Below are 12,756 nucleotides of genomic sequence, written 5' to 3' on the forward strand. Positions count from 1 at the left end.
AGATGCCAAGAAGTTGCTATACCAAGCAGTGATGCAGCTAGTCAAGATGCTCTCAATGGTGCAGCTGTAGAACATTGAGGATCTGAGGGCCTATGCCAGAATCTTTTCAGCACTGCCAGGTCTTTGACCTCCTCCCTATAGGCTCTCATTGTTGGTGATCAGGCCTACCCATAGTCACGGGAAGTAGGGGTGCTGAGGGTGCTGCAGCACCCCCTGATAAATCACAATTTAAAAAATAAATACTCATAAAAAATGAATAACAATAACCAAATTAGTGCACTAGGCCTTTATTACTCCTGTATGAGCGTAGAAAAATACTTGTCAGCAGAGCAGAGAAAAATACCCCCCTCCGTTGACAGCATCCCCAGCCCAAAACATCATCCCGTCAGCAAATAAAGGTCATGCAGCCACTCTGTGGTCATTTAAGGGTCCATACTATGTATACTATGCAACCAACTGGATTTGAACCTGGGTCTCCTTCACCCCACAATACTGTGTTAGCCCGCAAAGACTTCAGGTCCTAGTCAAGGTTACTCATCATGTGATTATCATCATGCATTTCACCGGACCATACTCACCCCTCTCCTGTCTTCACATAGGGCTCATGGCAAGGGTTCCTGGGGTAGCAGCGGAAACCGCCAAAGTAGTTCCAACACATCTCGTCCTCGCGGCAGTTGTTTCCTGTTTCACACTCATCTATGTCTGTTAATGGAGAGAAAATGTAGTCAATGGTAATTTCAATAAGAAAATAGCTTAAAATAGATTGAGCTTAGTGCAACTGTCTTGAGGTCTTTGTAAACAAGCAATGCATAGCTCAAAACTAAATGTGAAACTATAATTTCTATCTCATGTACTGTTAGTTAATCAAGTCAATACTGATACAAGATACAAGTAAAAATCTAGGCCTAAAGCCAATGAGTTATCATTGGGGTTTCAGGTAAACAGGTATTGAGATTCATTACTATGACGTACGACTTGCTGCTGGTGTAAGAGAGGGCTAGATATTATACTAGTTGAAACAGGCCTATTTACCTTGGCACATTCGGTTGCCTTGGAGCTGGTATCCCTCGGGACAGGCACAGACATATCCTCCAGGCTGATTCACGCACTGCCACTGGCACATGTAACTCGAGAAGGCGCATTCGTCGATATCTACGAATATATAAATATTACGAAGTCAACCCTTAAAGAGGAGAAGGCTGACAGAAACTTCTCAGGAAAGAAAATATTAGGTGTGGGTGGGGGGATTGTGAAATTGTATCAGTATACATTAAGGTACTGATAAATATACACGGAGATTACCAAACATTAGGAACATCTTCCTAATATTGACTTGCAGTACCTTGGCAGGAGGCTTGGTTAGAGGCTAGCTCATAACCCTGCTCACACTGGCAGATGAAGGAGCCCATGATGTTGTAGCACTGGTGCTGACAGGGGTTGCTCCCCTCACACTCGTTTACATCTGCAAGACAAGGAGGGACTAATAAATTAAAAGAAAAATTGCAGAAAGGCAGAGCGGAAGTGGAAAAAGTCAAAATTTCAGGTCCATTATGATATTCTAAGAGAACAACTTGACACATACTGTTTAACAAGGCAATTAGAAATGCTAGACGGGCTCATTTTTTAAACTTGATCACTAATAACCAGAATAATTTGAGATTGCTCTTCTCGACCATTGATGGCTGATAAATCCTACCCCCGTAAACTTATTTAAACTTTTCTCCACATCTAAATGTGATGAGAGATAAGATAAAAAACATTAGCCTTGGTATCAGCCAAGCAAGACCTGATGAGAAGTTTGATGACATGTGCCTACCATGCAAAGGCACTATGGATTTATTCTCCTTGGTTGACACAGACATGCTCAGGAAAGTTGTCACGCCTACTCCCGCTGTCCCGCTCTCCCGCGTCGGCGCTCAATGTCGCCGGTCTACTAACCACTGGTCCTGGCAACCCACATTACGCACTTCTGGCAACCAACATTACGCACACCTGCTCCCGATCATTATGCACACCTGGACTTCATCAGTACCTTGATTACTTCCCCATTATCTAGCCCTCAGAAGCCTCAGTCTTCAGGCTGTATTGGTTTTGTCACGTCTGCTCCCGCTCTTCCCTCCCTCTGGCGCTTGAGGGCGCCAGATTGCCTTGCATCACGCACTCCTGCCATCCATCACGGACACCTGCCTTCCCTCGTCACGCGCATCAGCGTTATTGGACTCACCTGGACTCATTTATCACCTGTTTATTTCCTCCACCAATATTTGTCAGTTCCCCAGCTCTGTTCTCCGTGGCTGGATTGATTGTTTTTGTCTTTGTTTTCTGTATGCTGACGCTGTTCCTGCCTCATTCATTGTCCGTGCCTTATTAAATGTTTGACTCCCCGTACCTGCTTGGACTCTCCAGCGTCATCCCATGTGACAGAATGCAGCAGCCAACATACGAAGCATCGGGGAGTACTGGCGTTCCGGTTGGTGGTGACATCGGCTCTGGGTTGCCACCGATGGAACCGGGGTTGCCTAGCTAGCTCGTCGGGCTTCCATTCCCTCGCTGGCTCGAGAGATTTCTTGGCCCCGGTTGGCTCGGATGGCGCCCATCCCAAGTCGGGCCTCAGCTGGATCGTCAGTTCTTGTTTGCCCAGCCAGTCCATGAGTTTTTTTGTTGTTTGTTTGTTTTGTTGGTGACGTCAGGGTGGATTCCGCCGCCGATGGAACCGGGGTTGCCTAAGCCAGACCATCGGACTTCTCCCCGGCTTTCGATTGTTATTGTCTTCTGTATGCTGACGCTGTTCCTGTCTCGTTCTATGTCTGTTATTTATTAAATGTTACTCCCTGTACCTGCTTCATCTCTCCAGTGTCAACTCATTTAACAGGTTTTAGTTTTTCATGCCCATTCTTATTTTGTATATCTTCATGGTCTTCGTTCTTAAACTAACCAAATGCACTTGTTTCCTGACTCCCTGCATATATGCTACAGAATAGTGCCTCAACAAATGGAAACAGCAGAAAATCCAGACATCTCCAGAGAGTCGGCGAACAGGGACACCTAATCCACCAACCCCACGACCAACTGGCGCAATTGGGTACGGCTCAACATCATCCGAGGGGCATCACCTCCAACTAATGAAGGACCCTCTACCATGAGCTGCCCCAGCGAGCCAGTCCCCAGCCCATCCAGCAATCCACCCAGGTCAGCGATGCCCGATTGTCCCACCTGTACAAATATGAAGGAACTTTGTCTAAATGCTGTGGCTTCTTACTCCAGTGCTCCTTTATTTCGCCCATCAGATTGATGGCCATCACTAACATTGAGTGGCAGCTGCCAACATACTGACTCAACTCTAGCCACTTTAATAATGGAAAAATGTATGTAATAAATTTATCACTAGCCACTTTAAACAATGCCACTTTATATAATGTCTACATACCCTACATTACTCGCCTCATATGTATATACTGTACTCTATACCATCTACTGCATCTTGCCTATGCTGTTCGGCCATCACTCATTCATGTATTTTTATGTACATATTCTTATTCAGTCCTTTACACTTGTGTGTAAAAGGTAGTTGTTGTGAAATTGTTAGGTTAGATTACTTGTTAGATATTACTGTATGGTCGGAACTAGAAGCACAAGCTACACTCACATTAACATCTGCTAACCATGTGTATGTGACAAATAACATTTGATTTGATTTGACAAGGCCCTCGCCTCCTCCCTGAACATCACCTCTCCTCTCCTTTTCCGGTTCAAGCACTGCATAGTCAACCACTGGGAACTGGGACAATCAGACACATCACATCACAGCACCACTCATCATCACCATGGGACCCCTGCACCGAGAAATCCTTCCCTTCCTCATCATCGAGGCACCAGTACACAAAGTCATCCTCGGCCTCTCGTGGCTCCAACCATCTCGTGACCCCACCGTCTGTGGTTGCCCTCCAGGCCAACATCCCGGAGGTAACCAGGATCTCCGGGAGGTTATCTCCAAGACCTGTGCTACCTCTCTCCCTATTCGTAGCCCCTGGGACTGTGCCATTGACCTGCTAGCAGACTCTGTGCACTGTCTACCCACTGTCGGTGGTTGAAACCAAGGCTATTGGAGGAGTACATGCAGGAGGCTCTCTACAGGGTTTCATCCACCCATCCACTTCCCTGCGACGGCAGGCTTCTTCTTCGTGGCCAAGAAAAGAGGGAGGTCTATGTCTGTGCATCGACTACAGAGGTCTCAATTCCATCACCTCCAAGTACCTCTACCCTCTCCTGTTGGTGCCGGCTGCCATCAAACAGCTCCACGGGGCCCTGTTATTTACTAATCTGGACCTGCGGCGTGCCTACAATCTGATCCACATCTGGGAGGGGGATGAATGGAAAATGGTCTTCAGCACAATGTCTGGGCACTATGAGTACTTGGTGATGGTTTATGGATTAGCCAATGCTCCGTCGGTGTTCTAGGCATTCGTGAAAAAGGTGTTCGGGGACATGCTTGGGCATCAGGTGGTCGTGTATATTGACGACATCCTGATCTACTCGGCCAACTTGGAAGATCACACCGCCCACGTCCAGGTAGTCCTGGGACACATCTTGTAGAACAACCTGTACATCAAAGCGGAGAAGTACCAGTTCCATCAAGCTGCTGTCTCCTTTGGATACCGGATCAGCCCACAAGGAGTGGATATGGATGAAAGGAAGGTTGGGCAAAAAGGTCAGGGCCAGTCCCAACCAACATAAAGGGACAACGTTTTTTGGGGTTTCCCAACTTCTACTGCCGCTTGATTAATAACTTCAGCTCCATCGCCTCTCCTCTCACCTCTATCCTTTAGGGTGACCCACTCAAGTTGGTGTGGAGTCCTGCAGCCGATGAGGCCTTCAACTGACTGAAGGGGCGTTTCACCTCGGCCCCGTTGCTGAAACACCGAGACCCTATGCTGCCCTTTGTGGTGGAGGTGTTCTGAGTGCACATATCATTCCGCCCACCCGAATCGTTGTCCTCGTGCATTGGGATGTAGACGTGGACATCTGCCAGGCTCTGGAGAGGGAACCGCGCCTGCTAGCTGCCCTCCGGAGCACAGCTACATTCCCAAAGAGGTAAGGGATTGGCTGTTGACCTAGGCGTACACATCCCTTGCCGCTGGACACCCAGGTATCACCCGCACCATTCAATCCATCTCCGCTAAGTACTGGTTGCCAACCTTGGCGCACGACATCGTCCGCTACTTCAACACCTGCTCCGTATGTGCCCAAACCAGATCTCCCCGGCAGGGAAACCCTTTCCGTGCCTCAGCAGCCTTGGTCTCATCTGTCCATTGATTTAATCACTGATCTCCCCTCTTCCGGGGAGATCGGCACAGCCAGAAGAGGACTGGCCAACCCTCAGAGCCTGGTTCCTCTCTAGGTTCCTTCCTAGCTTCTGGCCTTTCTAGGGAGTTTTTCCTAGCCACCGTGCTTCTACTTCTGCATTGCTTGCTGTTTGGGGTTTTAGGCTGGGTTTCTGTACAGCACTTTTTGACATTGGCTGATGTAAAAAGGGCTTTATAAATAGTTGGAGGTGTTAGACGTGTGGGAGAGAACACCGAGTCTGTTCAGAAAGCTCAAAGGCTCAACGCACCGTTCCCCTCATACCCTAGCCTGCTTCCAGATATGTTTGTGCTGTATTTATTACCAAATCCTATGGTCATTGACAGCACAAACAGATCTGAGACCAGCCTACTCTTACCCTGCTGATGTAACTAATTTTGTGACGACAGTGATGGACACAAGGTGAGAATTATGAAGAATTGGTGAGAATTATGTCATCCTGGAGGCTGGTAGTCTGTGGAAACAAGTTCCCCTTTCAACCACACACACACACACACACACACACACACACACACACACACACACACACACACACACACACACACACACACACACACACACACACACACACACACACTTCCAGTAAACAAAGCCCGCCTGACCCTGCTTTTGGCTGGTGGGATTGGGAGGTGAATAGCTCTAATGATCAAAGCTGGCCTCCACTCAGCATATATGAGGGGAAAAAGTGACGATACTGTCACCCTGCAACCTTTTTCCCTAGAAATTAAGACCAGTGACAAGTTGACATGCTGACAGAGGTGAACTAATCCTGAAATCAAACTTGAGTTTGATGTAGCATACGTGTAATTAACACACTGTGCCAGGAATACGAATGCAAAGAACATGACACCTTAAAATATAGTACTTCTTGCCAGAATTGGATAAAACTACAACGTTGAAATACAACCGCACTACAGAGTGCATGCACATATTGTCCCCCACCCGCCCCCAGAACATTTCATCCAAAAAGCTTGGTTTACAAAGATCCCTGTGTCTTTGCAAGAATGCTGTGCCAAGCACCCCTATATATTCTCATTCCGTCAAGGTGTCAGGTTCAAAATGCTTCATCGCAAGGGGACTACTGAGGGAAGCCCCCCCCCCACTACCACTTCAAATATGTAAACATCCAGGATGAGAAACTACTGTTTTGAGAAGGGCAACAGCTCTTCCTTTGAAATGACGAAAGAGAGTAAACAAGGGAACTAAGCTTCTGAAAGAATATGCCGCAGACCAAATCAAATGCTAAAGACTAAAGCCCATAAGTAAGCACATGCAGTGGTGTTGTGACTACTTTTTTGGTGTCCATGTCTAAGGTGGATGAGATGTGGGATGGCTCTAGTCAGTGTCTGCTGGTTGTCTCCTCTTTGGCGCTTCAATAATGAGTTTCTATTGAACCTTACAGTCAATGTATTGATTGAACAGTAGAATACTCAGGCTCTGTTCCAATACTTTAGAAATATGTCCTTCCTTCCTTGGGGAGAAATTACAAATCACTGATCTGACCAGGTTGGATTGGTGAAAGCAATAGGGTGGAAACCTTGCCTTCACATGATATTTTCAGTTACAAATCAGTGATTACAGTTCCTAAGGGTTTCCCTAGTCCACTTCTAACACAAATGGGGCACAGACCTCTCCAGGCTTTTGAGCTGTGCAGGACGGAAATGAAGACGAAGACGAGCTAATTTGTCAAAAATAAACTTGCATGTAACAATGTCACAATTGAGTAAGGGATATTGTTACCTAAAGCAATCTTACTGGAAGCAGCCACTCATTTTAAGTTTGTCTCCACAGATCAAATGCTGAGGTCAATTCAAAGTGTTTATTTATGCCCTCATTTCCTGGAAAAGGAATCCCTAGGCTGTGTTCAGTAGGCACGTAGTGGGGAAAAACTTTCGGAAACAGAGTGAAATGGAGAGGTACTATCTGAACTTACCCAATAAGAAATACTTGTTTTCGTTTTCTATTGCAAAACGCATAGGGCTGTGTCCTAATGCACACAGCCCTGCTTTCTTCAGCAGTGCAACATAATAATAGCATGGCTAATTCCCTCCCTATGCCTTCCTTCCTCTTGGCCCTAACCCTTCAATGTTTGCCTATCTGGAAGGTGGAAGCATTTTGATGACGCTATACCACTACACTGCTCAAACCTTTCCAGATCTGTAAACATTAAAGAATTAAGGCTGGAGTTAAATCCGCCCTGTGAACTTTTATTAATGGTTTAAGTGCCACGGTCTTATTAGCATTAGTTACCAGACTCGCAGGCAGAATGTGGCAAATGTTTACCAGTTGTAAGAACGAGACACTGCAATAACCTTTCTTGGTAACAGTGTATGTTTTGACTGTGATGACAAACTGGAAAAGTATCAATGCAAATGACTAAAGCCATTTTCTTTGGAGATGTTGCATCGTTTTGATCTTGTATCTGACACTGTATAATACTGTACAGTACATACCACTAATCTGTCTGCCTTAAGTTTGTGAATCACTCCAACTTAAGGACAGTCCCTCTGATGAAAGAAACAATGATTAAATGAGAAAAAAATATGTTTCAGGAATGTGTTGTTGGCGACCATCTCCTTCCTTCCCTGAGCTCGGCTTGGCTGTCGCCCCATGTTGATTCAATGGTTTATGTAACAGCAATTGTTTCCCTCTACTGCCAGGATTTGGCATGTTGCAACTTGACTAAAATCTTGCACCGTTTGCCAACAGGAGATTGGAGGACGCACCCACACGCATGTACACACACACACACACACACACACACACACACACACACACACACACACACACACACACACGCAAGTACACACATACACACACACCCACACCCACATGCATGCACACGCATGTACACACACACACACCCACACCCACATGCATGCACACGCATGTACACACACACACACACACACACCCACACACACACACACACACACCCACATGCATGCACACGCATGTACACACATACACCCACACCCACATGCATGCACACGCATGTACACACACACACACACACACCCACACCCACATGCATGCACACGCATGTACACACACACACACACACCCACACCCACATGCATGCACACGCATGTACACACACACACACACACACACACACACACACACACACCCACACCCACACCCACACCCACACCCACACCCACACACCCACGCATGCACACGCACACAGAGACAAATGAGGACATTCTTTAATGACGGCTGCAAATCCATCATCCAAAGAAAGAGAGCAAAGGGGTAAATGGAAGTTAAGTGGTTCCCCACTTTACAGATCAAACACAATGCATCTTCATAACCTGCAGACAGCACATAAACTGTTCATATACGGTGTTATTGGCTTAACAAAATAGGACTACATGTAGTGTAAGATCTTCGGTGCCAGTAAGGAATTTCACTAGAACTGTTTTCATACAAAGTGCTCTAAACTTGAAAAGGACTGCAATCAATTTGAATGAATTCAAATTGGAATGAATCCTGAATTGACTGAATGACAATATGTGATGGCTATCTTTTGCCTCAATATCTGTTCATAAACTAGCATCGGTAGTACTCCAGAGGGAAATCTGCCTGCTGGGATTGCTCATTCAAATTGGGGCTCCTGCAATGCTGAGTACTGTAGCCTTAGTACTGAGTTTGTATAACTGCACTGCACTACAGTCCACTTATAAGAATCAACCTCTGGTCAAAAACTGTTTGGCAGATCCATTCCTATATACTTCAAATGACATTCGTCAGGGAGTGATGGAACCTTTGTATGTAGGATTAAAATGATGCTGGACACTTCCATAACGAATCAGGGTATTTGTATTTTACTATAGCGTGCCCTAATCCTAATAAACACGCCCAAGTGAAGTTGCATGGGCTTACTCTTACCACGGCAGTAGTTGAGCTCGTCCACCACAAACCCCGCGGCACACTGCATGGTGCCCTGGCTTTGGAAGGGGCTCTGGATGACCCGTCGGACAGGCAGAGCAGGGGCGGGTGCCAGAGGACGCTGTTCCTCCACCAGAGGGGTCACGGTGGGCTCTTCGTCACCATTACTGACGATGATCTGGGCATTCTGGGGCAGGCAGAAGTAGCCTCCGAAATGGTTGATGCACCTCATGCCGCCCTTGCAGGCGTCGGGCACCGTGGTACACTCGTTGATGTCTGAAAAAGGAGGACTGCATTCAGAGACAGACCTGGGTTCATATAGTAAGCCACGGCTTATTTTCTTTCAACTACTTAAGCTGTGCTTGATTGAGCTTGCCTGGCGCAATGACACCAGTGGAATAGCCCCAAAAGTGCTAATCCCACCCACCTGTCACTCCAGGTTGGAAAAAAACAAATAGTATTTGAACACAGGTCTGGTCGGAGTGTAACACCACCAAGTCAGCATGAGTGTACCAGGAAAACCCCCACCTCCACCATCAAAATGCTTGGTATACACATACTGTATGGTATGTGTACAGTACGGTGTCTGCTAGAACTGATCGTATCTGTTCTATAGTGCTATTCAATTAATCTACTAATCAATCTATTCATTAAGTCAGAAACGTACAAGGACATTTGACAAAGTGTTGATAAGCAGCTCTTACCTTTGCATTCTTTGTCGTTCCATGTCAAATGTATAGCCATCTGTGCACTGTGAATAGAAATAAGGGAGGATAAGTATCTGGTCCTCAATTGATTGGTTTGTTGATTGATTGAGGGATTGATTGATTAATCGATTGATTAATTGATCTACAAAATACGTATCACATATCTCTGAAGCTTTACAGTCTACATCGCATTAAATATGTAGTCTTATGCGCCTTTGTTATGCCACTTTGAGCCTATATATGAGGAAATCAGGCAGACAGCAATTAAGGAGTCAGCCTGAAGAACACCTGTGTCTCCCTAATTCACCCCAAAACAATGTGTTTAGTCTGTCACCATCCAGGGTGGAATGTCTGCTCTCCTCGCTTGCTCTCTTCTGAGTCATGGGACTTGCCACTGTGTGTGCACGGGCATGTGTTGTCTCCAGTCTCCATGAGTCCAGACTCATGTTATTACCGCCATAATTCATCAGCTCCAACAACAACAACTTCAACTACAGTCATTTGTCGAGAAGGAGACATCCTCCACTGGAGACATGCCAATGCTATCCCACCCCATCAGTGTCCATTCCAAGCCCTCTGTTAATTTTCATTAACGTTCACTTGGTACATGAGTCAGGGTTGGGGTCAACTCACATTTCAATCCAGGAAGTGAATTAACATTTTACTTCATGAAATGCAATTTGTCCATTTGTTTACAATGACGATTTTCATTTCCTGAATTAAAAAATGTAATTGACCCCATCCTTGACTTGAATGAAATACCACTTTGAAAAACGTATATTGTCCTTCAGTACTGGCTCTTGCTTGTGCTGCCAATTACAAAATAAGTTTGTGGCTAATTTGCTGCAAATTAAGTATTGTGCGACATAATTTTGCAAATGTTGGCCACTGGTGGTGAATCTGCAGCAAACCTTAGGCAACAATAATATTTATTGCCACTAGTGGCAAACAGTTCGCCAGAGTTTTTTTCTGACAAACAATTCTCTCAAGATTCTATTTTAATCTGTGGCAAACTTGTGGCAACAATATTTATTAGTGGCAAACCAGAAGTAGTTCCAAGACCAGTAAGCATTGATGACCAGTCGGTGGGAGAAGACAAATCTATTGGAAATCCAAACCAAGTGATCTACCTACCGAAGTTGTACAGTGAGTGTCTAATTTATTAATTAAACATCCTAATAAACTTAAATCATGTTAGCTAATTGATGCCTGTTTAGCAGTTTTATGGGATAGAGTGAAACACATTGCAAACTGTCAGTGCCACAGACTGGCTAGTCCTCAGCTAGTGGCTAGCGCCTAGCTAGATAGCTATCATATTTTTGCACAATGAATGTGGTAGCTAGCAAGCTAACTAATGATTTGCCTAAACACATTTTTAGGTAAAAACTTGCTGTCTTGTAATAACAAATGTCAATATGCTAGCGTCACTGTTCAGTACCATGTTAGCTAGCACAACAGCTAAGTTAAAGTAGCAACAAGCAATATGAGCTGACTTGACCAGCTCAATATGAACTGACTTGATCAGAGCAAAACTTTACTTTTGAAGATGGATCCCCTGCCCATACCCGTCCTGTCGGAAGAGGATGCATCAACACCCTGGAAATATGTTTGTGGTGTCACATATGCTCCCTGTCCGGCCTCTAGGTCACCAGGCTGCTCGTTATGGCGCAAACCTGTCACCAACGTTATGTGGATTATGACACTCACCTGGACTCTATCACCTCCTTGATTACCTCCCCTATATATGTCACTCCCTTTGATTCCTTTCCCAGGCGTCATTGTTCCTGTTTCAGTTTCTGTAACTGTGCTTTGTATTATGTTTCATTTATTGATTAACTCACTCACTCCCTGAACTTGCTTCTCGACTCTCAGCGCACATCGTTACAGAATAACGCCTCACCAAAGTGAAGCATCAGGGATTGCTACATTTTTTGGGAGGTGATGTCGGGTCCGGGTGTCAGAAGCGGCGCTACCTGGGAGGCCTTAGCCGGTTTGTCAGATTCCCATGCCTCGACGGGCTATTGTGCCTCAGCGGGCTCGACGTGCTCCCGTGCCTCAGCGGGCTCGACGGGCTCCCGTGCCTCAGCGGGCTCGACGGGCTCCCGTGCCTCAGCGGGCTCGACGGGCTCCCGTGCCTCGACCGAGGCAACCGAGGAGGTCTCAGCCGGTGCGTCAGGCGACCAGTCCTCTCCTATTCCCCGGGATCATCCCTGTACTTGGCGTCCTGCGGCTGAAGCTGAACGTGCCGGGAGGGAATACTGTCACGTATGCTCTCTCCGGGCCTCTAGGTTGCCAAGCTCCCGCCTCAGCTGGATCGACAGGTTCCAGCACCTTCGCAGTGGTGACTGGTTCGCTCCTGATCCCGGGATCATCATCTTGGTCAAAGTCCTGCGGCTTGAGCCGTGCGTCGGAGTACTGTCACATGTGCTCCTCTCCGCACACCTGTCACCATCGTTACGCTCTTTATGACACTCACCTGGACTCAATCACCTCCTTGATTACCTGCCCTATATATGTCACACCCTTTGGTTCCTTCCCCAGGTGTCATTGTTCCTGTTTCAGTATCATGTCTGTGCGTTGTTCATGTTTCTTGTTTTGTATTATGTTTTGTTTATTGATTAAATTACTCACTCCCTGAACTTGTTTCCCAACTCTCAGCGCACATAATTACATGTGGTGCATTCACTCATAACACTTTTCTGTGATAAAGGAGTGTAATGTAATCTTCAAGCTTGATAAGGTAAGCAAATTCATACATGTAGTATTCTCATAAATGTAGCCTGCTATACATTTCATC

The 12,756-nt window shown here is 46.1% G+C and overlaps 1 protein-coding gene across 1 annotated transcript; it reads right to left on the reverse strand.

Annotated features, from left to right (window-relative positions):
• Nucleotides 1-574: 574 nt before the first annotated feature.
• On the reverse strand, nucleotides 575-10,405 carry LOC135538883 (EGF-containing fibulin-like extracellular matrix protein 1). Its single transcript, XM_064964771.1, has 5 exons — nucleotides 10,294-10,405; nucleotides 9,253-9,528; nucleotides 1,343-1,462; nucleotides 1,033-1,152; nucleotides 575-702 (listed from the first exon to the last, which is right to left on the reverse strand). Exons 1-5 carry the CDS (start codon nucleotides 10,403-10,405, stop codon nucleotides 575-577), a joined length of 756 nt encoding a protein of 251 aa, XP_064820843.1.
• Between the last annotated feature and the right edge of the window lie 2,351 nt (nucleotides 10,406-12,756).

Source organism: Oncorhynchus masou, unplaced genomic scaffold (genome assembly GCF_036934945.1).
Source record: "Oncorhynchus masou masou isolate Uvic2021 unplaced genomic scaffold, UVic_Omas_1.1 unplaced_scaffold_228___fragment_2___debris, whole genome shotgun sequence".
NCBI classification, from domain to species: Eukaryota; Metazoa; Chordata; class Actinopteri; order Salmoniformes; family Salmonidae; genus Oncorhynchus; species Oncorhynchus masou.